This window comes from Haliaeetus albicilla, chromosome W (genome assembly GCF_947461875.1).
Source record: "Haliaeetus albicilla chromosome W, bHalAlb1.1, whole genome shotgun sequence".
NCBI lineage: Eukaryota > Metazoa > Chordata > Aves > Accipitriformes > Accipitridae > Haliaeetus > Haliaeetus albicilla.
In genome coordinates this window covers 24,931,698-24,953,373 of record NC_091515.1, presented here as the reverse complement: position 1 = coordinate 24,953,373, position 21,676 = coordinate 24,931,698, and the positions used below count along the sequence as shown (strand labels likewise).

Sequence of the window (21,676 nt, the reverse complement as noted above, 5' to 3'; positions counted from 1 at the left end):
CTGGCAACATAAGGGTGAGCTATTTATGGCTCAGTGGGCCCATGATACTTCAGGCCATCAGGGAAGAGATGCAACATACAGATGGGCTTGAGATCGAGGGGTGGACCTGACCATAGACACTATTGCAAAGGTTATCCATGAATGTGAAACATGTGCTGCAATTAAGCAAGCCAAGCGGTTAAAGCCCCTGTGGTATGGAGGGCAATGGCTGAAATATAAATTTGGGGAAGCCTGGCAGATTGACTATATCACACTCCCACAAACTCGCCAAGGCAAGCGCTATGTGCTTACAATGGTGGAAGCAACCACCGGATGGCTGGAAACATATTCTGTACCCCATGCCACTGCCCGGAACACTATCCTGGGCCTTGAGAAGCAGGTCTTGTGGCGACATGGCACCCCAGAAAGAATTGAGTCAGACAACGGGACTCATTTCCGAAACAACCTCATAGACACCTGGGCCAAAGAGCATGGTATTGAGTGGGTGTATCATATCCCCTATCATGCACCAGCCTCTGGGAAAATCGAACTATACAGTGGACTGTTAAAGAGTGCATTGAAAGCAATGGGGGGGTGGAACTTTCAAACATTGGATACACATTTAGCAAAAGCCACCTGGTTAGTCAACACCAGAGGATCTGTCAATCGGAGTGGCCCTGCCCAATCAGAATTTTTACATACTGTGGAAGGGGATAAAGTCCCTGTAGTGCACATGAAAAATATGTTAGGGAAGACAGTCTGGGTTACTCCTGCCTCAGGCAGAGACAAACCCATTCATGGGATTGCTTTTGCTCAAGGGCCTGGGTGCACTTGGTGGGTGATGCAAAAAGATGGAGAAGTCCGATGTGTGCCTCAAGGGGATTTGATTTTAGGTGAGAATAGCCAGAATTAAACTGTATGATATTAGTTGCTATATAACCCTGCCACTGTATGTTATCATATCTATAATTGTTATATGCTATTGACGTGCGGAAAACAGACTCCACAAGCAGTGAGATTGTAAAGTAGGTATGTTCATTCAGCGCTGGGCAGCACGGGGGGTAATCCCACCAAAGTCGTGCGCGCCCGATGTGGCAGTTCGCCTCAAGTTTATACAGTCAGGTATTACATATTCACAATACACCTATACATATGCATGACCTATCCCCGCTTCATATTAAAATTAGCTCTGAGAGGTCATTTCCATAGTCTCCTCTCAACTGCGCCTGCGCAGTGCCTCTTTATGGTGGTCATCTGGTGGTCGCAGAGATGAAGATAGATGACTCCTCTTCGTCACTGCTAGTAACCTTTTTCCTTGCACAGGCTCAGTGATTTCTTGGTATTCACCCAAGCCGCAAGACCAGTCTTAGCTGGCTCTTGGGGCCTGCTCCTGCTTCTTATCAAGGACTGTCTCTACCTCATTGGCTGGTTCTTGGGACCAGCTCTTCTTATCAAGGACTGTCTCTACCTCAGCTAATTTCAACAATGTAAGCACTAAACATCATCTTTCACCCCCCTTTATTATGTCTATTCTTTTGACTCCCCTTGTCTCACTATATCCATAGCACTATAGTAAGAATCACTTAGATGAAGCAAGAATGAATTGTGATAAAACTGAGCAAAGCGCAGTAGTGATGGGACCAGGACTCCAGCATGCAACAATCCAATGGTGCACACCGTCCTCCTGCTGTGTCCAATGTCACCTGCTTGTCACACCGCACTGAAGCCCAATCCTGCTCTACTGACTGAGACAACTTTGCACCATCCCTGCTGCCAAGACAGACTGGTATGACAGATGGAGCCCAGAGTCAGAAACTAAATGAACTCAACGAACATTTTATGAACATAACCCATAAACTAAAGGAATAATATTTCTCTGTGTGTATACATATATATATATATCATTGTTCATATGTCTCAGTGGGATGGAAAAGGTGATGATGATTGACCAGGATGTAACTAAAGGTATGGGAACTGAGCATGACGTCAATGGTACAGAATAAGGGGTGGATACTGTCCTGGTTTCAGCTGGGATAGAGTTAACTGTCTTCCTAATAGCTGGTATAGTGCTGTGTTTTGAGTTCCGTATGTGAAGAATGTTGATAACACTGATGTTTTCAGTTGTTGCTAAGTAATGTTTAGACTAAGTCAAGGATTTTTCAGCTTCTCATGCCCAGACAGCAAGAAAGCTGGAGGGGCACAAGAAGTTGGCACAGGACACAGCCAGGGCACCTGACCCAAAGTGGCCAACGGTGTATTCCATACCATGTGATGTCCCATCTAGTATAGGAACTGGGAAGTGGGGGCGGGGAATCGCTGCTTGGGGACTAACTGGGTGTCGGTCGGCGGGTGGTGAGAAATTGCCCTGCGCATCATTTGTACATTCCAATCCTTTTATTATTACTGTTGTCATTTTCTTAGTGTTATCATTATCATTATTAGTTTCTTCTTTTCTGTTCTATTAAACCATTCTTATCTCTACCCATGAGTTTTACTTCTTTTCCCGATTTTCTCCCACATCGCACTGCGTGGAAGGGAGCGAGTGAGCGGCTGCATAGTGCTTAGTTGCTGGCTGGGGTTAAACCACGACATACTCCGTGCTTTTGGAATTTTATTCTAAACTTCATAAAAGCTTTGTAACAGCTTTGTAAGCTGTATTTCCTTAAAAAATATTATTAAAATAATCATTTGGAATGGAATATTATTTTAAATTGGATTCATGCATTATGAACTTTCTTTAGTCTTCTTGGTTCAGTTAAGGGAGCACAGTGACCAGATAAAAGGTTGAGTCAGAGCAGGCTGATTCATAGGCAAAAGTATAGAAAAAGTATTTTTCCCATAAGCTTTAATTTATTATCTTGTGACTTTTATATACAACTGTAGGAATTTATGGTTTTATCTCTGATTAGATACAGATACACAGAACAAAGAGCAGTACTAAGCAGTGTACAGGGAAGCCTCCCCTATGAAATTCTGTGCATATCTTCTTATGTGAACCATCCTGTTGAATGCAATAGGCCTATTCATGTGAACATAACTCAAATATATGTGAAAGACCAGGCTGTGTGCATAAGCCAAATATTTGCACAATTATTGCTGTTTATGAATTACCACACTGATTCCACAAAGAAAATTATTCATCCTTACCACAATAAGGTGATCACAGGGAGATATTCTTGCTGCTTGTTTTTAATAGGGGAATATTTAATTTCCTCTGCATCAAGAAAAATAATCAGAAGAAAGATCTGTTTCACTACTGTGTTTTTGTTTGTTGGCTAGTGCCAAAGACATAGCACCAAAACATGAATAAACTGTAATGACAGCAAAGTCACTGCACAACTCTGGACAAAGTAAATATATAATATTTAGTCATTGCTCCTCCAGTCAAACCTCTTTTCCTGTGAAATGCAATGCCAAACACTTTCTAAAATTTTTCTGCCCATATTGGTCTCGAAAGTATATGCTGAATCATTTGCACCATCTGTTATCTGTACACATAGCAGCAGAGAGAAATGTTGAGAAGATTCTGAAGATATCTGCTTATTCCACTGAGCTTACCAATTCATTTTTTTCCTTAAATCATATGTACTTACACACTTCCTAAAATATGCTCTTCTTCCTTGTGCTTCTTAAGATTTTTTGAATAACAGCAGAATTTTTAGTCTTCCAAGTCTGATTTCACTTTGCCTTTGTTTACTAGTTTTAGAAAACAAGAGATTCTTAGTAATAATAGCTGTGATAAGAAGTAGAGGTTTTGCATGATAGTACATTCACCATTGCATGAGTTTTGAAACAATAAACATTGCACAACTTTCCCATTGGCCAACTTGGTTATTCACTGTGGTATTCAAACAACATTTTTTAAAGTTGAAGTGCTGAGATGATAGTATTTTGCTGTAATTTGCTGTTTGAGATTTTAACTAATGTGTCATTCTAAGGAACTGTATGAAGCCAGAGGCAGTATATTATGCAACTGACTGATGGACAAGTATGTAAGCTGTATATCCATATCAAAATGTATATATGGATTACTGTTGAAATGATAGATTTCTTATAGGGGCCCAATTCTAGTCTGATGTCAGTGTTATATGCATATAACTTAGTTGGCACAGGGAAATTACTGCTAATGGATATAACTTGTATTCTGAAATATGAAAGTAGAGCCAGAATTTGAAGACATGTAGATGCAAAATCTAGAGCATAAGAAACTTTTGATGTCAATAAAACTTTTATGGAAATTTAAGTGTAACTGTTGGGAAGATTTGGTTATTGAACTTAGATGATGCAGGATTTGGTAAGAAACGTATCTTTTTTTCTAGTTCTGTTTGACATATCTATTAGAAGTGTCATAAACATGCAATATAGTTTTTTAGTAGCATGCCTTTTTGATTAGTTAAATTATATTTTAAATATGGCTTGCAGATAAATATATACAAATAACTTATATTATGGCTATATAAGACACAAATACAGTTTAATCAAATTCCCCTTGGAAAGGACTGTAATTTTTACAGTAACTTCGACCAGCAGTGGCTCACATCCTCCAGATTTTAGGCGGATGTTTCCTTGGGGCCACCACTGCATTATACTATGTGCTACCAAACCAGCAAGGATGCTTTGTGCTTTCTTCCACCTGTGAACCCCCACCCTGAACTTTACATTTGTTTTGTGAAATAACTTTCTGTGACAATGCTAAAACCAGAGGGCTTATGGACTGTCTTTGTGCCTCCACGCTCATAAATTAAAAGTGCCCACTTTTAATGGGCACTGGGGAAGGAGTGGCATATGAGCTACCTAGTGTGTCCATAGTATTAATCTTGTTTGGGTTTCAGCACAGGACAGACTCATGTCGGCAGCCTAGAAGGAATGGATCCTCACCCACACCAGCTTCCAAATAGAACTGGTATTACTGGGAGAGTGCTATGTGGCCAGTGCCACATCAGGGGCGTTTCTAAGAGTATACCCATGTGAACCAAGTTCTAGAGTTTGGAAATGCTTTCCAATACTTTTTAATTTACTAGTATAGACACAGACCATCTATACCCTGTCAAGATTTGTATCCATCTTCCCTCCTTCAGATATCACTTCCTTTCAGGAGAATCCAAAGTCTATGGTGGGCATGAATGGATCTATGTGATGGATTACAAGGCAAGTTCTTCAGGGTAGGGGCAGGCTACTCCCCCACTCTTACTGCAGTTTTGAAAGGGAGAATCAGGAGTGTGAGTTCAAGATCCTTGTAGAAACCATTTCACTTAATTCCCAAGTCAGTCCTTGCTCCATGATTGTAAAGCATGCCCTTGCAAACTGAGAGGACCATTTCTGTGACACACGCAGCAACTGTGATGTGAAAGGAAAAAGGAACTGAGTAAAAAATTTGGAAACCACTACTGTCTGTGCAATAGTCTGCTTGTTACGAGATTTCTAAATCAATTTATATCTCAGTGCGAGGGTATGGTTGAAGGAAGATAAGCTGTGCCTGAGGGAATGACTACAATATGGAAGTGGAATTGATTTGTCTGATGACAACAAAATCTCCTGGTGAAAACCTCCATAGATTCCAGTAAAATAGAAACCCTTTCCTAATCCACTGAGAAAAATAATTTGCCTTTTATTGTTGTCCCTTAGAAGGTGCCATGTGACATTTCTGTGATTTATTTCTTACGAACTGAAAAGTTAATATTACAAAAAGATATTTGTAACAGTTTTGTGTGAAATTATGAGACAAAGGATAGCATCCTGCAGTGAAGGAAGAGGCTTGGAAAGAGACCTTTAAAAATCAGAAGTGCCCTGTGATGAATGTGTTCTTTAGGATAACTGCTAAGTTAATGTATATACTTACAAAACTAATTGCAAATGATCAGTGATCATTGCTTTCACAAATGTGAAGATTTCCTAATGTCATCAAGCTAGATTATGTAATCAGTCCTTGGATAAACAGCTTTCGTATTTCTCATGATTACAGTCTTTAATAGTTTTTCCAATTAATCTAATTTTATTTAAAACATTTTAAACCGATTACTGCTAATCTGGAACCAGTGATCAACCCATTGTCAACTAAGAAATTAAATGCCCTTTTTTACTGATTGGTAGGAGATTTTTTCATCTCATAGAGGTTTGGAGTTTTTTTTAAATCTATACATTAAAAACAGAATATGACCATTTAGGGAAACATTTAACATGTATTTATAGAAATATTAATATTTAACAATCATATTAAAGAAAAGCTGTCTATGTAAACAGAGGACTTTATTTCATAGGATGGGCTTTTATTAACTCAGGAATATTATATGTGAATGTGTTATGTAAAAATTGCCTTACGATGAAAGTGCAAAAATGCTTCTTAATAAAAAAAAAATCCTCTGTAGGCTAGTAGCAGAGGAATTGCCACTCCTCACTTTTGTACAGCAAAAAGCAGCACAGCAGAATTGGGTTGTGGAAAATTCCAACCTCTCACGTTGAAACAAAGTTAGGGTTGCTCCTGCCAAACCCTTAGGTTATACAACACAAGTAGAAAAATAATTAAATAATAATTATTATTTCATATAGTAACATTGGTAGTAGCATACATGATTTATAGAATTTGACATTAGAACCAATGTTCTTTTTAAGTGGTTTCTATATTTGGGATAAAACAGTGAACAACACAAGTAACTGTCCTGAAATTTGTACTCTCCACAATGGCATTTGTTCAGCACCATCTTAAAAAAAATCCCCATAGAAACTAAAAAAAGGACCAATGTTTGCAACTGATTATTAAGATTTAAAAAAAAAAGCCAAATAAAAAAGCATTGGCAAGTATTTTCAGCAACAAAATCCTCAGACAAATCCAAGTTGAATTTAAATGTTTTGTCAGGCCTTTTCACCAGGTCTTTTTCTCCTTCTGCTAAACCCTTTCTACCCATCTGAGGACCAGCTCGTCAGGACCATCCATTCACAAATGTCTGAAATGTGCCTAGCCTGTAACAAGGTCTATGACAAGCTAAATAGTAATATCTAATGCTGCTTATATAACAAAATGGCCATTTGAGATGGCCTTGACCTCCAGTCGGGTTTCAGATGTAATCATGACTGTTTGAGGTATTGGATCCTACTTTGGCATATATATGGGTAGATATATGGTTAAATATATATTTTTTTATTTTATACATTTTTAGTTATTTCTCTTCTGTCATTACAGCTCACTTATTCCCTTGTGGTACTACTTCTCAGTTAATATTTAGTTTAGTTTTCACTCACCCTGTTACATTTTGTATTTTGTTTCTTCTTGCTTCTCCTCACTTTCGTTTTCTTATTCTTTCTTAAAGACAGTGGTATTTTACTTAAAATTGTAATTCACAGACTTGGAAAGGTTCTCAGTCAAGAAATAAAATCAACCAGCTTTTGGATTAACTCAAACACTTTGATGTAAAAATATCATTTATTGAAAGAATTTTAATTGAGATTTATCACACCGAGGATATGATAGAAAAGGTTCATAGACAAGATCAAGATCAGCTTTTATTTAATATTTATAACAGTTATGCTAAAAAGTACAGTTTAGGAGTGAGATCCACTGTATGGAGTCTTGTGAGAACTGAGGTTTTGATCTTACAACCTCTTGAATACTATGACTTTAGTAATGCTACTTGTAGCCTTAAAGTTCAGATATATTTTTTTCCAGCAAGTAGTTTATTGTTTTCCCCAATGTAGTCTATATAAAGCTGCAACTGCCAAAGAATTTGGTATGGTTCTCTAACAATTTCCTTATTAATTATTTCCACCCAAAGGAGATTGATACCAGCTGGAAGGAAAGTCCTTCAAAATACACCGAACCTTGATTGATATAAGTTGCTTTCCTGAGAGACAGGGAACTTGGATTAAAATACTGCACTGACCCAGATGGCAAGGAGTTTCTGTGCTCCAGCTGGATATTTGAATCCTGAACTGGAGATTTTTGAGGGAAGCTTCTTAATTTCTTTCATTTTCTGAGTATTTTTTTAAAGCCCCAAAACAAAAGGAAGCTTATATCCTTATTACTCAGTGAAACCCACATGATTACCAGCAGTGTAATTTTAATCTCAGATAATTCTTTTTTTTTAGTACAGACATTGAAAATCTATTCCTTAGCAGTATCTACAACATAGAAGTTTCATTTGTAAAGACAGAAACAGCTCACAAATCTGAAAAGCTTTAACTTAGAAAGTGAAACAAGTGTAAATACAGAGGAACCATTAATTTGTAAATTATTATATTAGTGAATAAATAGTAACTTTGTCATCTGCAATCCAAGAATTGTTAGCTTATTTTCTGTTACCAGTTATTTTAGCTGATAGGGTCTAGAAAAAAAGCATTTGAATAGATGAAAAGCACAAGAGTAGTTTGTAATCTTGGCATTTAAAAGGCAAGAGAGCAAGCCTGAAGCTCTTTGAGGAAAAAGAGCATTTGAGCAAAGCTTGTATGGATGGAAGAGGGACACAAATATTGATATTTCATATGTAAATTTTATATATAAATGCTACTTCTCATTTGGAGATTTGTTTATGTTAACAGGTTTATTATTTTTGGTCTTGTATATTAGACACTCTACTGGATAACTGTTTAATCTTACTAATGTCATACCAGTTCTTCCTTCTTCGCTACTTCATTTCTGAAATTATTCTCAGTTCTTTGTGGCAAATACTGTGTTTTCTCATGTATGCTGCGTGCCTCCAAGCACAATTTGTTTTCCTGGGCACTGAATGATCAAGAACTATAAAACTATTCTCGTTTCATTCCTTTGACAAGGAAAATAGAAAAATCTGACAAGGACTCCCAGGGCTTTTTGGAATGTGTTAAAGTGTCTGCTTTTCTCTGGGAACAACCCCTTTGACTGTCTCTATGTAAAGCTAAAGGGAGGATGCTGACAACACCTTTGCAATTTTAAAAGCTTGTGAGTGAGCTGTCGGGTCTTTCCAATCTCCCATAGAGAATGGGAAGGGGTAGCTACATATCAGACATGCAGGACCCAGGTATTCACCTTTTATTTTGAGCTGTGTTTCACAGATAGTGGCTATGAACATGGGTTTGCTATAATTGCAGAATAAACAGACTTCTTTTGAATTGAGATGCTTCTGGTATAAACAATATTACAAGAAAAACAGGACAAGCATATGTTACAACAAATAATACTTTTTCTCTCCTTGGGAAGTGAAACAGCTGATAAGATGAAATGTGGTTGTGTGTTAAAATGGACAACTGAAAAGAAAGAAATGGGGCCATAGGAGTATGTTCATGCATATTAAAACAAAATACTACCTTCTTGCGCTTGATAAGTCTGCATGCTCAGTTCTTTCTAATCCATCTGCCATGGACTGTAAAATAAAATTGACTTTTAGTCTCCTTGTAATTAGTTTAACACCCACGTTTAAGAAAACAATCATGTATTAAAAATAGTCAATTTTATTTCATCTCACTGTGCTAAGTACTATCTGGCAGAATCTCTGACACTTTATGTAACATTTAATTTAGAAGGAATATCTCTTCTCATGCACAGAGGATACATTACTAGACTGCTCTTTCAGAGCCGGTAATCTATGATCCCACTATACAGGTACAAATGTATTTTTCCCTTCAGTTGCTTGCTGGCTCAGTCACTTGTCTCTTTTCTTGCAGAATGATTCCTGGGGAAAGCAGTACTCATACGCACTCTTCAAAGCTATGAGCCATATGCTCTGCATCGGCTATGGAGCCCGCGCCCCTGTCAGCATGTCTGACCTCTGGATAACCATGTTGAGTATGATTGTGGGGGCTACTTGTTATGCCATGTTTGTTGGTCACGCCACTGCCCTCATTCAGTCTCTGGATTCCTCACGGCGACAATATCAAGAAAAGGTAACTAATTTTAATGTAAATTCTTAAGTTTTGAAATAGATTAATGAGATGTTTTAAAAGTGGAAAAGGCCTTACAAGTTTACATGAAATAATCTAGTAGCATCTGAATCCTGCAGCAAATTTCATTGAATTCAGAACATGCCATAGGCTAAATATATTCCTACATGAACCCACATTCCTTAGAGTGCACATGGTTCTGTGTGTCACATGCATTGAATGAAATATTGGATGTGAAACTTGCTTTAAACTCTATAAAATCTGTGAAAACTCCATCCTCTGGTTCAGACTGTGCTTTATACCCCTGTGCTATACTCTGTAGGTACTTGATCTAGGTAGCTTGAATGAGGGCCTTGAGCTCAGTACCTTGGGTATGTCTATACAACTTCCTTTGGACTGCAATTTAGGGAAAAACTTGAACATGTTAAAAGAATGGCCTTTAAATGAGGACCAAACCCAATTAGTTTTGTTTGGAACTACCTCAGAGAAGTGCTCAGAAAAGGTCTTTATTGCCTTTATAATGTGTCCTGGTTTCAGCTGAGATAGTTAACTGTCTTCCTAGTAGCTGGTACAGTGCTATGTTTTGAGTTCAGTATGAGAAGAATGTTGATAACACACTGATGTTTTCAGTTGTTGCTAAGTAGTGTTTAGTCTCAAGTCAAGGATTTTTCAGCTTCTGATGCCCAGCCAGCAAGAAGGCGGGAGGGGCACAAGAAGTTGGGAGGGGACACAGCCAGGTCAGCTGATCCAAAGTGGCCAATGGGGTATTCCATACCATGTGACGTCACATCTAGTATATATACTAGTTTATAAAATGGGGGGAGTGGGGGTGGGGGGATCACTGCTCGGGGACTAACTGGGCGTCAGTCGGTGAGTGGTGAGCAATTGCATTGAGCATCACTTGCATATTCCAATCCTTTTATTATTATTATTGTCAATTTATTGGTGTTATCATTATCGTTATTAGTTTCTTCCTTTCTGTTCTATTAAACTGTTCTTATATCAACCCATGAGTTTTACTTTTTTTTTTCCTGATTCTCTCCCCCATCCCACTGGGTGGGTGGGGAGTGAGTGAGCGGCTGCGTGGTGCTTAGTTGCTGCCTGGGTTATACCATGACACATGGCCTCTTCAGTTCCCCATTTGCTATAATAACCAATTTTGTCTTCTTTTAAGCACCTCAATAACTCTGCATATCCTTATTGTCCCTTGCTGAGGTTTATTCTGATCCTTTCTTCCTTACGCCACCATTCCTTGCCTCATCACCTGGATTCATAGCTTCACCTATACTTGCCTCCGCCTTTTATTGCACAACTGACTATTATTTAGTGCATCTTTATGCTCATTTCAGAAAGTTCCCACCCTGTACCTATTTATGCTTTTTTAATTACAACCTATAAGGGATCTAATAAGAAATTGAATCAACTTTTTCTTCCTGTTTCATAAAGAACTCTCTTCCACTAAATTCTCTCTACATTTCTAATCTTTGGCCACCATTCCTTCTGTCCTTGGAGAGGACCTAACAGGTCACGGAGGATAGTGTAAACAATACCATTATGTCGTGGTTTAACCCCAGCCAGCAACTAAGCACCATGCAGCCGCTCACTCACTTCCCCCCCACCCAGTGGGATGGAGGAGAGAATCGAGAAAAAAAGAAGTAAAACTCATGGGTTGAGATAAGAACAGTTTAATAGAACAGAAAGGAAGAAACTAGTAATGATAATAATAACAATAATTGTTACGGATGCACATGCAACCAAATCCAACAGCTGTTAAAGCTCAGATTTATTCTTCAGTAAAAAGTTAGTTAGAACTCCGGTAACATTTTATAAACCACGGGCTCAATGATGTAAGGGGAATTAGTACTACACAGCAGATGTAAGAATACTTAAAAGTGATGACTCAAAATGGGCATATCACTCAACTAAAAGATAAGGGCTCTCTCCTTTGAGGAATTACCTTGGGCGGTGCCCCAACCCAAGGGGGAGTCCCCGACTGCAGACCTGCTGCACTGAGGAGGACTGATTCCAACATGTCCTCTGGTGGGACCCTGTTTATACCCTTGTTGAATCTGATCTGTGGTCATTTTAATCCCTATTGGCCAAGAAGGTCACCTCTGTGTACCTGGCACGTCTCGCTTGGCCAGTTCAAATTTCAACCTGCGGCTTCTAGGGTTTAGGTTTTTTTCCTCTTCTCCCTGCCTGGAGAAGTTTCATTTCCTCCTGGGGGGAGTGTACTGCCACACAATCCACCCCATGACCACAGTCATGATTCGACTGGTTTCCTTGGAGTGGTGGTACAGTCACCTCTTGCCTCCAAAGTTAAAAGGGAGCACAGTCTGATGAATTTGACGCTCATTGTGGGCCATTGTTCCCTTCTGGTCTAGAATTAAAGTGGAATATTGGACACAGGAATATCCAGCACATGAACAGGTTTTAAGGGAGTATACTTAACCGTTAGTACAGGCTTCACTACCAAGCGTTTGATAGAACTTATTGCAATACAGATAAAAATAATCATAACTACAAGCATTATTAAAGATCAGAGAAGGCTGGTCACCCACCCCGTGAACAAAAATCCAAACATATCAAAACCTTTCCTCCAGTCAGTTAGTCCTTGGTGCAGAAGCAATTGCCTCTAGGTCTCTTGCCATTCTCTTTTGTTGATTTAATCTTGAAGCTACATTGACACATTTGGAGTGAATACAGAAGTTGTCCACCAACAGATTCAAACTTCACATGCACCCTTCTCTTTCCCAGACTTTGATAGTCATTTTACAGGTGTGTTATAACTGATTGTTCAAGAATCCCCAAATTATCAGATGTAACATTGGCTAAGGTTGATAGTTGTAAACTCAGTTCTGGAGTGCTCTGTCAGTGTTTTCTTGGGTACCATACATAGTCACCCCTATGGAATTTCAGGGCATGATGTAGTACCATTCCAACTCCACCCTGTGATCTCATGGGCTAGTTGGAGAGTATAGTTGCATCTGGTGACCAACTATAAACAATATGAGTATAACCTCCTCCCCCATACAATCCGAACCTCCAACTGTAATTGTTACATTGCTCCCATGTGAGCTCAAGGGCTCACGATATTGATGTCCATCATTTTTTCCACGACATTATCATCCAGATCTTCACCATTATCACTACCAGTAGAAGCACTGGAATAGCTCGTTTCTTCATGGTCCTGTAAGAAAGCACAAACTAGGCCTCGGTCTTAAACCAGGTCACAGGGTTAGAAGTCCAGTATTATCCACCGGGCACTGATGCGGTGAGTCTTTCTGCTCCCATGAGATGGTCTCAGAGGACCAATGTAATCAACCTGCCATGTGCTCCAAAGAGCCTTGCCTTGTCTGATATGCTGGGCCAGAGCTTGGTTTGGGTGATTAGCCTTAAGACTTATTCGGCATTGTGGGCAAGCTGTAAGAATTGCTTCACAGGTTTTCATAGACACTGGCCAACCCCGAGATCAGCATTCATAATAGAGATATGCTTTCCCTGAGTGGCCTCGCTTCATATGCAACCATTCTGCTAGTCTATCCCAATCTTCTTTCTCACTGGTGACCATCCTGATTTGGGCCAAGTGGTTCACCTGCTGATTCCATTTCGCAGCTGGGGTTCCATCCCGAGCATGTCCCTTCACCCATCCCACCTTTAAAGGTTGGGATCTCCCTATTGCCAGGAGACGTTGCCAGTCCTCTGTCCTCCACACTTTCGCATGACCTACTTCCCACTTACTAGATTCCCACTGACATATCCACTCTGTAGCGCACTTAAAGGTTGCATAAGAGTCAGTATAGACGATGGTAGGACCATTCTCTATGGCCAGTAATAAAGCCCGTAGTTCTCCTACTTGTGCACTACCTTCACCCTCTTCCTTGACTGTCTTCCCAGTACCAATTTCCAATGCTACTGCTTTATATTGCCATTTTGATCCCACTCAATGGGCAGATGCATCTGTGAACCACACTCCCTGCACATCTGAGCCTGCCACAAATTCGGGTGCCTCCTCAATTGGAGAAGGTTTATATGGATGACCCAGCAAGGTTGGATCAGGGTTTACAGGTTGCTGTAGTTTGAAAACCTTAGTCGGACCCTCCTTTAGTGGGAGCAATTGGCTTATTCTTTCTAGGTATGCATACCATTTCCTAACTGTGGCCTTTTGGGCTACTCCCTCTGGAGGGAGGTGACCCATTGAGGATTGAATTTAAGAGAGGGAAAGGACCCTGTACTATAACATCTTGTGATGTATGCAGCTTTTCAGCCTCTTTAACTGCTCTAGTGAGGGAAAGGACCCCCTTTTCCCAATCTGAATATCGTTGCTCAGTCTCTTTAAATGCAGTGGAAGAGAATAATAACGGTCTAGCTGGTCCCTGTGGCCCCTTTTGAAACACGCCACAGTATGAGGCATGTTCAGCGAATCCCCATTCCACCCTTAATGGATCTCGTGGGTGCAATGGGCCTAGTCTCTGATAAGACTTAAGCTCATCTTTCAGAGTGTTAAGGGCTTCCGTATGTTGCAAAGTCCAATCCCATTTCCTGTTTTTTTGGAGCGAGTCATAGAGAGGGTGGGCAATCACTGAAAACCCTGGTATATGTTTTCTCCAGTAGCCCAAAGTACCTAACAGCTGTTGCAATTCAGTTTTATTGCCTAGAGTCTGTCCCTTTTCAATAGCTGATAGAGTATCATCAGGTACGGCAACTGCTCCAGCTATCCACCATGCCCCCAGGAATTTGATTTCTTGTCCAGGACCTTGACATTTAGAAGATGGAACATCTAGCCCATTCTTGACTAACAGATTCCAGATGGCCTCAGCCGCTTGCCCTACCTGTTCCTTGTTATCCCCACTGACTAAGATGTCATCTATATATTGATATATGTGAACACCTGATGGTACTTCCACAGCATCAAGGAGCTTGGCTAAAGCATTGTGAGCAATAGCGGGGGAATGTGTATATAAGGCTCTTTATCAGCAGACCATTGGCAGGTATTCACCATGTGGACTGGGCGGCCTGAACCCCAAACCGCAGCTCCTAGTTTTTAGCCCTTCCAGTTCCTCTTGCAGTGATGCGAAAGGGTCCCGTTTCTCTTCCCGAGGGGGCGGGGTTGCTGGCGCTTCCCTTTGGTCTCTAGCTTTCCCCTCCAGCAGTCCCACTCCCGGATGCCGCCAGCGGACTGCCCGTGCAGCACGGCTCGCTCGGGGTGCCCCCAGTGCCGGTGCCTTCCGCCAGGGAGCGTTCCTGCCGGGATCGTAGTTCCGACCCTACCGACCGCGAGTTCGAGTCCGCTCGGGGCGGGGTTTACAACCGGCTGGCCGGACCTTCCTGCTGCCCTCCATCATACATGGCCTGAACACAGGCGGCTTTTTGCACTCCCTCCGTTAACTCTGACAGCCCCTTTACCCGGATAGTAATAGGTTCTCCTCTCTCCCTAGGGTCCACACCCCCAGCCCAGTAGGCTACTCGGAATGTTATCAACTGATCACCTGCCGGTCCAGCACTCAGAAACACTCCCAGTCCCCAGTAACTTCTCGCTTCATCATCACTCAAAAGTATCCGATCCCCCCCCATTAAAGAAACTCTCCACAAATACTCAGTTTCGGTTCCGCCCGGCTTGCACAAAAACTTAGCTTGTAGCTCACTGAGTTCAGGTCCTGTTCCAAGGGGTTGTGCGGACAGTGGTTGGGGGGCTCCCACTGTGCGGACCCGTGTGCCTTTCTGTTTTAATAAGGGGTCGCACATCCCTTTCCTCCAATTCCACCTTCAGACAATCTATTTCCCCTTGCCTTTTAGCAGAATCACTCTTTTGGTTTTGTGCTTGAATCAAGCAGGCGCCTAGGAGGGCACATACACTGCCTTTGGCCTTTGCTGTCTCAACTACTTCTGCGGCATAGGTTTATTCTCTCCACGACTGCTGCTGGGTCGGACCACATCTCCTTCGCCCATTCCAGACCTGGGGGAGAAGGGCTACAGCCGTGCCTCCGTAATAATTCCTCCATTAACACCATCCTGCCGACTATGCCAATTTAAAATGTTACAGATGCACGCGCAACCAAATCCAACAGGTGTTAAAGCTCAGATTCATTCTTCAGTAAAAAGTTAGTTAGAACTCCGGTAACATTTTATAAACCACGGGCTCAATGATGTAAGGGGAATTAGTACTACACAGCAGATGTAAGAATACTTAAAAGTGATGACTCAAAATGGGCATATCACTCACCTAAAAGCTGAGGGCTCTCTCCCTCGAGGAGTTACCTCGGGCAGTGCCCCGACCCAAGGGGGAGTCCCTGACTGCCGACCTGCTGCACTGAGGAGGACTGATTCCAACATGTCCTCTGGTGGGACCCTGTTTATACCCTTGTTGAATCTGATCTGTGGTCATTTTAATCCCTATTGGCCAAGAAGGTCACCTCTGTGTACCTGGCACGTCTCGCTTGGCCAGTTCAAATTTCAACCTGTGGCTTCTAGGGTTTAGGTTTTTTTCCTCTTCTCCCTGCCTGGAGAGACAATGACAATAATAATAATAATAATAAAAGGATTGGAATATACAAAACAAGTGATGCACAATGCAATTGCTCACCACTTGCCGACCAATGCCCAGTTAGTTCCAGAACAGCAATCCGCCCCCCCCGGCCAACTCCCCCCAGGCTATATACTAGCCATGACATCACATGGTATGGAATACCCCTTTGGCCAGTTTGGGTCAGCTGTCCTGGCTGTGTCCCCTCCCAACTTCTTGTGCCCCTCCCGCCTTCTTGCTGGCTGGGCATCAGAAGCTGAAAAATCCTTGACTTAGTATAAACACTACTTAGCAACAACTGAAAACATCAGTGTGTTAGCAACATTCTTCTTATACTAAATCCAAGATATATCACTATACCAGCTACTAGGAAGAAAATTAACTCTATCCCAGCCAAAACCAGGACACCATGCCAGGAGAGAGGTCAGCTGAGCAAGGTAGTAAAATCAGAGAGTTCAAATCAGCAAATAACAAACACGGCCTGAGCAATAGTATTTGGCATATGTCCATAAGAAAGTCCAGAAAGGCAAATTGGGCAGAAATCCCGGTGTGATGGAACACAAGCCTTGGGGAGAAACCTGGCAGAGAGTAAGTAGAGGACAGGGTGTCCCTGGCATGTATTGAAGATGAAAAGGAATGGCCTGAATTTGCTGGGCAAGAAAAAGGGAAAAGTCCAAAAAACGATCTGAGTAGGATGGATTGGAGCATTTTCTTTGCAGGCAGGCAAAGAGAGAGGAAGACAAGAGTGTGTGGGAGAAAAAAAGTTTACATTCAGTTTTGTTAAGCTCAAGTTGCAACATGACCATGGAGTCAATATATAAGAGACAGGGAGAGGTAAGGGATGAGCTATAAGTCCAGCAACAGAAAAATTAGCCAGTGGCTGACACCTTAATCTCACAGCTGTTTAAAACAGAAGTTTGCAAGCAAGAAAGCCCACACAATGTTATCTTAAAACATAAGTGAGGATGAGAGGTTTAGGAGACAATGAGTGAGAGAAGGAAAACCTAAACCTAGTATAACTGCAGCATGATATGACAATGTTTTGAGCATCAGAAATATAGTGCATGTGTAAAAATATTCATATATTTTAAACTGTGTTAAGTAAAACCTGTTTCATTTGCATTTTTGGTGTAAATTAATACCTGGCAGCAGTCAAGTGGTATTGCATTTCTCATGTTTTCACATAACAAAGCTTTTCTTGTTTTTTCCCATTTTTTATGCACACACTTTATTAAACATTAGTATAGAAATGTCTGGCATTTTTCACTTCCTGCAATTCTGAACATTTTCATTCTTCTTTTTGTTTTTACTTATTATTTGTTTCCTGACATCAGAGGCAAAAGCATAGCATGGCATTGACAATCAGGAATGAAAGAAATGAGCCAGAAACTGTATGTTTCTCTGTCTTTCTGGCAGCCATTTGTATGCCAGTTATTATGGGCTAGAGCTAAAGGATGTCTTAATTAAAGAATTTTTTCTACTGATTTCTGAGACCCTGAAATCATATGTATCAGCTATAACAACTATACTGACATGTTTGTATATTCTTGTCCATTGCTTTATCATAGTTAATCATATATTTTGAAATAAATCTTTGATTATGGCCTAAGAATTATAAATCATTACTATATACTGCTAATGAATATTGTATATTTTTCTTTACTCTGCAAACTAGATAAATGGGTATTTCAAAGACCAGTTTATGCTATCCATTTTGTCAGCATATTTTCTAAATTATTGACAGATAAAAATAGCTTATATTTCATTTAACTGAGACTTGAGAAAAAAGTAAATCAAATCTTCAGCCACAGGTTTCAGAGTTTTAATATATATACTGCAATATCTATTTTTGCCTAGTGCATTGCTGCTTTTTTTTTCTCCTGGCATTCAAAAACTGGAAAAATCAGGAGACTGTGACTTGTTTAGATTTTTTGGGGCTTAAATGCTAGGATCAACTTCTTTTTTTTAGTCTTATGTATATAGGACTGTGTAGTTCTTGGCTCCATTGTTTTCTTTATAAGAGATACAGAAAATAATGGAATTAACATGAATTGCTAGGCAACATAAAATGATAGCGGAGATGAAGAAAGATGTTGTTCTTAGGTTCTTCTCTGAGTAACATGATGCCAAAATCTTATCCTCCTTGTTGTCCTACTGTTTTTTCTGCTGTAGCTAAAATGATATTTCATAAATGTATCTGTGGAATGCAACTAATGGAAGGAGAGTTCTGGTCCTTCTCACACTGAAAGCAGCTAGAAGTGACATATTTGCTGAAATCACCATATCTTCTTCATTCAGATCCTTCCAAAGCTCAGGGTATGCAAAACTAGAACAGGCATAATTCAAAATGGAGGAAATAAACACAGGAAGACAAGAGAGAGTTTTCATTAAGCCAAATATGTCAAACACCATCTAAGAACTTGACCTGTGCCAAGCATTGCATGCTGAGAGAAATCAAAGTATGGTAAGAAAGGAAATATTGTTCCACGAGTTTACTGTTATGGGCCAAAGACATAATTTATCAGAGGAAATTAACAGTGATTATTAGCTGCCAAATGTAGAAGGTGGACAATAAAATCACATACCAAGAATTGCTACAAAAAAAGGACACATTAGTGCATTCTGGTCACTTTGAGGAACACTTCAGAGATTTTTCTGCTGAAGTGAATGGAACTGTTCTCAGAGAAAAAATACCTCTTAGAGTGAATACATACATCAGAACTTAGTTTCAATGAGTGAAGTGCCAATGCCTTACAGAGGAGAAAGACATGTCCAAGCCAGGTATACTCAGTCCATATTCCCTTTTCAATAAGGAAGTCTGACAGACCATTCTACCTTATAAAAGGACAGAAGTTGTCAATGAATCAATGGCATCTTAGCACTCTCCCTCCCCAGTCTTTGGTATAAGTCCAAGATGAATGCATCAGTAAATAGAAGTCATATTTTAAGAGATAACTCCTTTGAAATTTTCTAATATCTAGGAATTCACCATATCTGAAAGACATTTGCCTTTGCTAAGGCAACATTTGAAACAACTAGAAATGCATATGCAGAATTTGTTAACAAACTAGTGTGAAACAAAGCAGCCAAATGAACAGTCACTTGACAAGGAACTAAAGATCATTAGTAAAATATTTCTTCCTTTCGATGTTGGCAGTTTTTTAATAGGAAGATGTTCACCTAATGCTCTGGATATCATTGAATAATCTTGACTGAAGATTGGTTAGTATTTCATCTGTTCCAGTCTGTTGTGGGCATAAAATATCCAGGAACAAAGTCACAACAAGCTAATAGAGGCAAGATTTGTGATAGCATACAGATTGTATCATGTTCATAAAGATTTTAAAATTGGTTTGATAAAATGACAGCTATTGGATCCATTTTCATTATGCTACCATTTTGTATATTTTTATTTTTCTCTATTGGTAAGCAACTCAACTGTGCAAGGTTTCAAAAATAGAAAAAACCAGACAAAGCAATTTTACCAGTTGCAAGTATTAGAGAGTCATAAAATATATTTAATTCAACCATATGCATATCATAGGAAATAGAAAAAATTACAGTTATCTCCATATAGTGGATGTTGTTCTAGTCTTGGGAAGATATGTTAAATGATTATTAAAGATATGAAAGAATTCTGGGCTTGACATCAACTTCAAATGTCCCAAAAGACATCTCCTCCTAGCCCTATACTCTGCTTTTATCTTCTTTCTTAATTTATGGTCTTTTAGCACATTTTCAGTTAAATCAGTCTAGTTCAAAGGGAGAAAAGGATCTAAATGTACTTTTCTACAGATAAAAAGCAATAATTGCATATAAAGATTATTTAAAAGCAACTTACTAATTGGTTTTGGGTATTTTTACATAGCATTGTGATTTGAAGCACAGATTGTTCATTTTTCATTTTCTTTTTAAGCATCCAAATAAATGTTTACAAATGAATAACAGGGTTAGGGCAGGAAGATGGCTTTAGATTTTGCAGCATGAGGCCTTGCACTGGCTTTTCAAGTCTGCCTCTCACAGCTCCAGTTTGGATATCTAAATTGTCTGTGTAGTGCATGGGGAGATACTCAACATGCACTCACAAGAGACAGCAAGCTCTCAGGGTGCTTTGGGGCAGCAGTGGCTGAAGCATGTTTCCATTTCCCTTCCCCTCCATGAAGCTGTGGCACATACTCAAGCACCTTGTGCAGTGAGACATCTGAGCTCCTTCATTTGAAAACAGGGAAGAGGGACCACCTTTCTCTTTGGAGGCGGCCAGAAGAGCAGGTGGAAATGCCTCCCCTGCCCAAGATGCACCTGGGGCAGAGGACAGTCCTGGAAACCGCAGGGGCAGGTTTGGAGCCAACCTGCACCTGAAGCAGGAGTATGTCCCTGCCACTTGCTCTGGGCTCCTTGTGCTGGTGCGAGATGAAGCAGATGGAAAGTGGAAAGGAGACTCCTCACATCAGCAGCTCAAAACACATTACATTGCTGAAAGGAATGGAAAATGCGCTGTGCCTGAGAGGGTTAAGGTGAATGACCGTGACTGCCTGGGGGACAACACACTCTGCTCCCCCACCTCTCCTAAATATTTAGGAATAACTGAGAGCCAATGCCTGAGCCAGTATCTATGGATTGTTTCTGGTAGTTATAATTCTTGGGTTTGTGATTTTATTTGGAAGTCCATGGGGTCTTCTAGTTAGAAAGGGTCTGGAAGTCTTGACTTTTGGATTATTTCTGAATCATTATATCATCTTATGCTCTTTTGGCAACCATCCAATGACAGGCTGCTAAATGGATAGATGTAGTATTCCTGTCTTCTTTGAGCCTTATTGATCCTTGTAGAAAGTGCTGAGATTTCTTAGAATAAAACAAGTTATTAAAAGATATTTGGTATAGCCAAATTACGAAATGTTCTGAAAGGGAAAAAACACATAGCTGCAGCTCAGAAAAAACTTTTCAGATGTTCTGTTTCAAAGGATGCATACTGTTATTTAAAAGAACATTCTTGCACTTATAGATATGTTAATTCTTTTATTTATTCTTAAAGATTATTTAAATATTTTGATGCATAATAAAGACCATCATGAACTTAACCCTCTGACATATAACTGAATATGTAAATACAGACACTAGAGCCAGTGTGGACTGCACAGAGACTTATTCATTGAATGTGAAAATGTTTGTTGTGTCAGGATAGGGCCTTTACTAGCATCACTTGCTTTCTCTTTCTGTCAGCTCATCTTATCAATTTTCATTTATTATAATTATCTGAATTTTTGCTGCACATAGTTGTGATATTTAATTTGACCTTGATCTTCCCAGGTTTTGAAATGGGAAAGAACA

The 21,676-nt window shown here is 40.0% G+C and overlaps 1 protein-coding gene across 1 annotated transcript in view; it reads left to right on the top strand.

Moving 5' to 3' along the window:
- Positions 1-21,676, top strand: part of LOC138683343 (potassium/sodium hyperpolarization-activated cyclic nucleotide-gated channel 1-like) — a 255,360-nt gene that overhangs the window by 151,148 nt on the left and 82,536 nt on the right. The window contains exon 4 of the mRNA XM_069775035.1: positions 9,610-9,828. Within this exon, the coding sequence (XP_069631136.1) occupies positions 9,610-9,828 (219 nt within the window). The remainder of the gene's footprint in view (positions 1-9,609; positions 9,829-21,676) is intronic.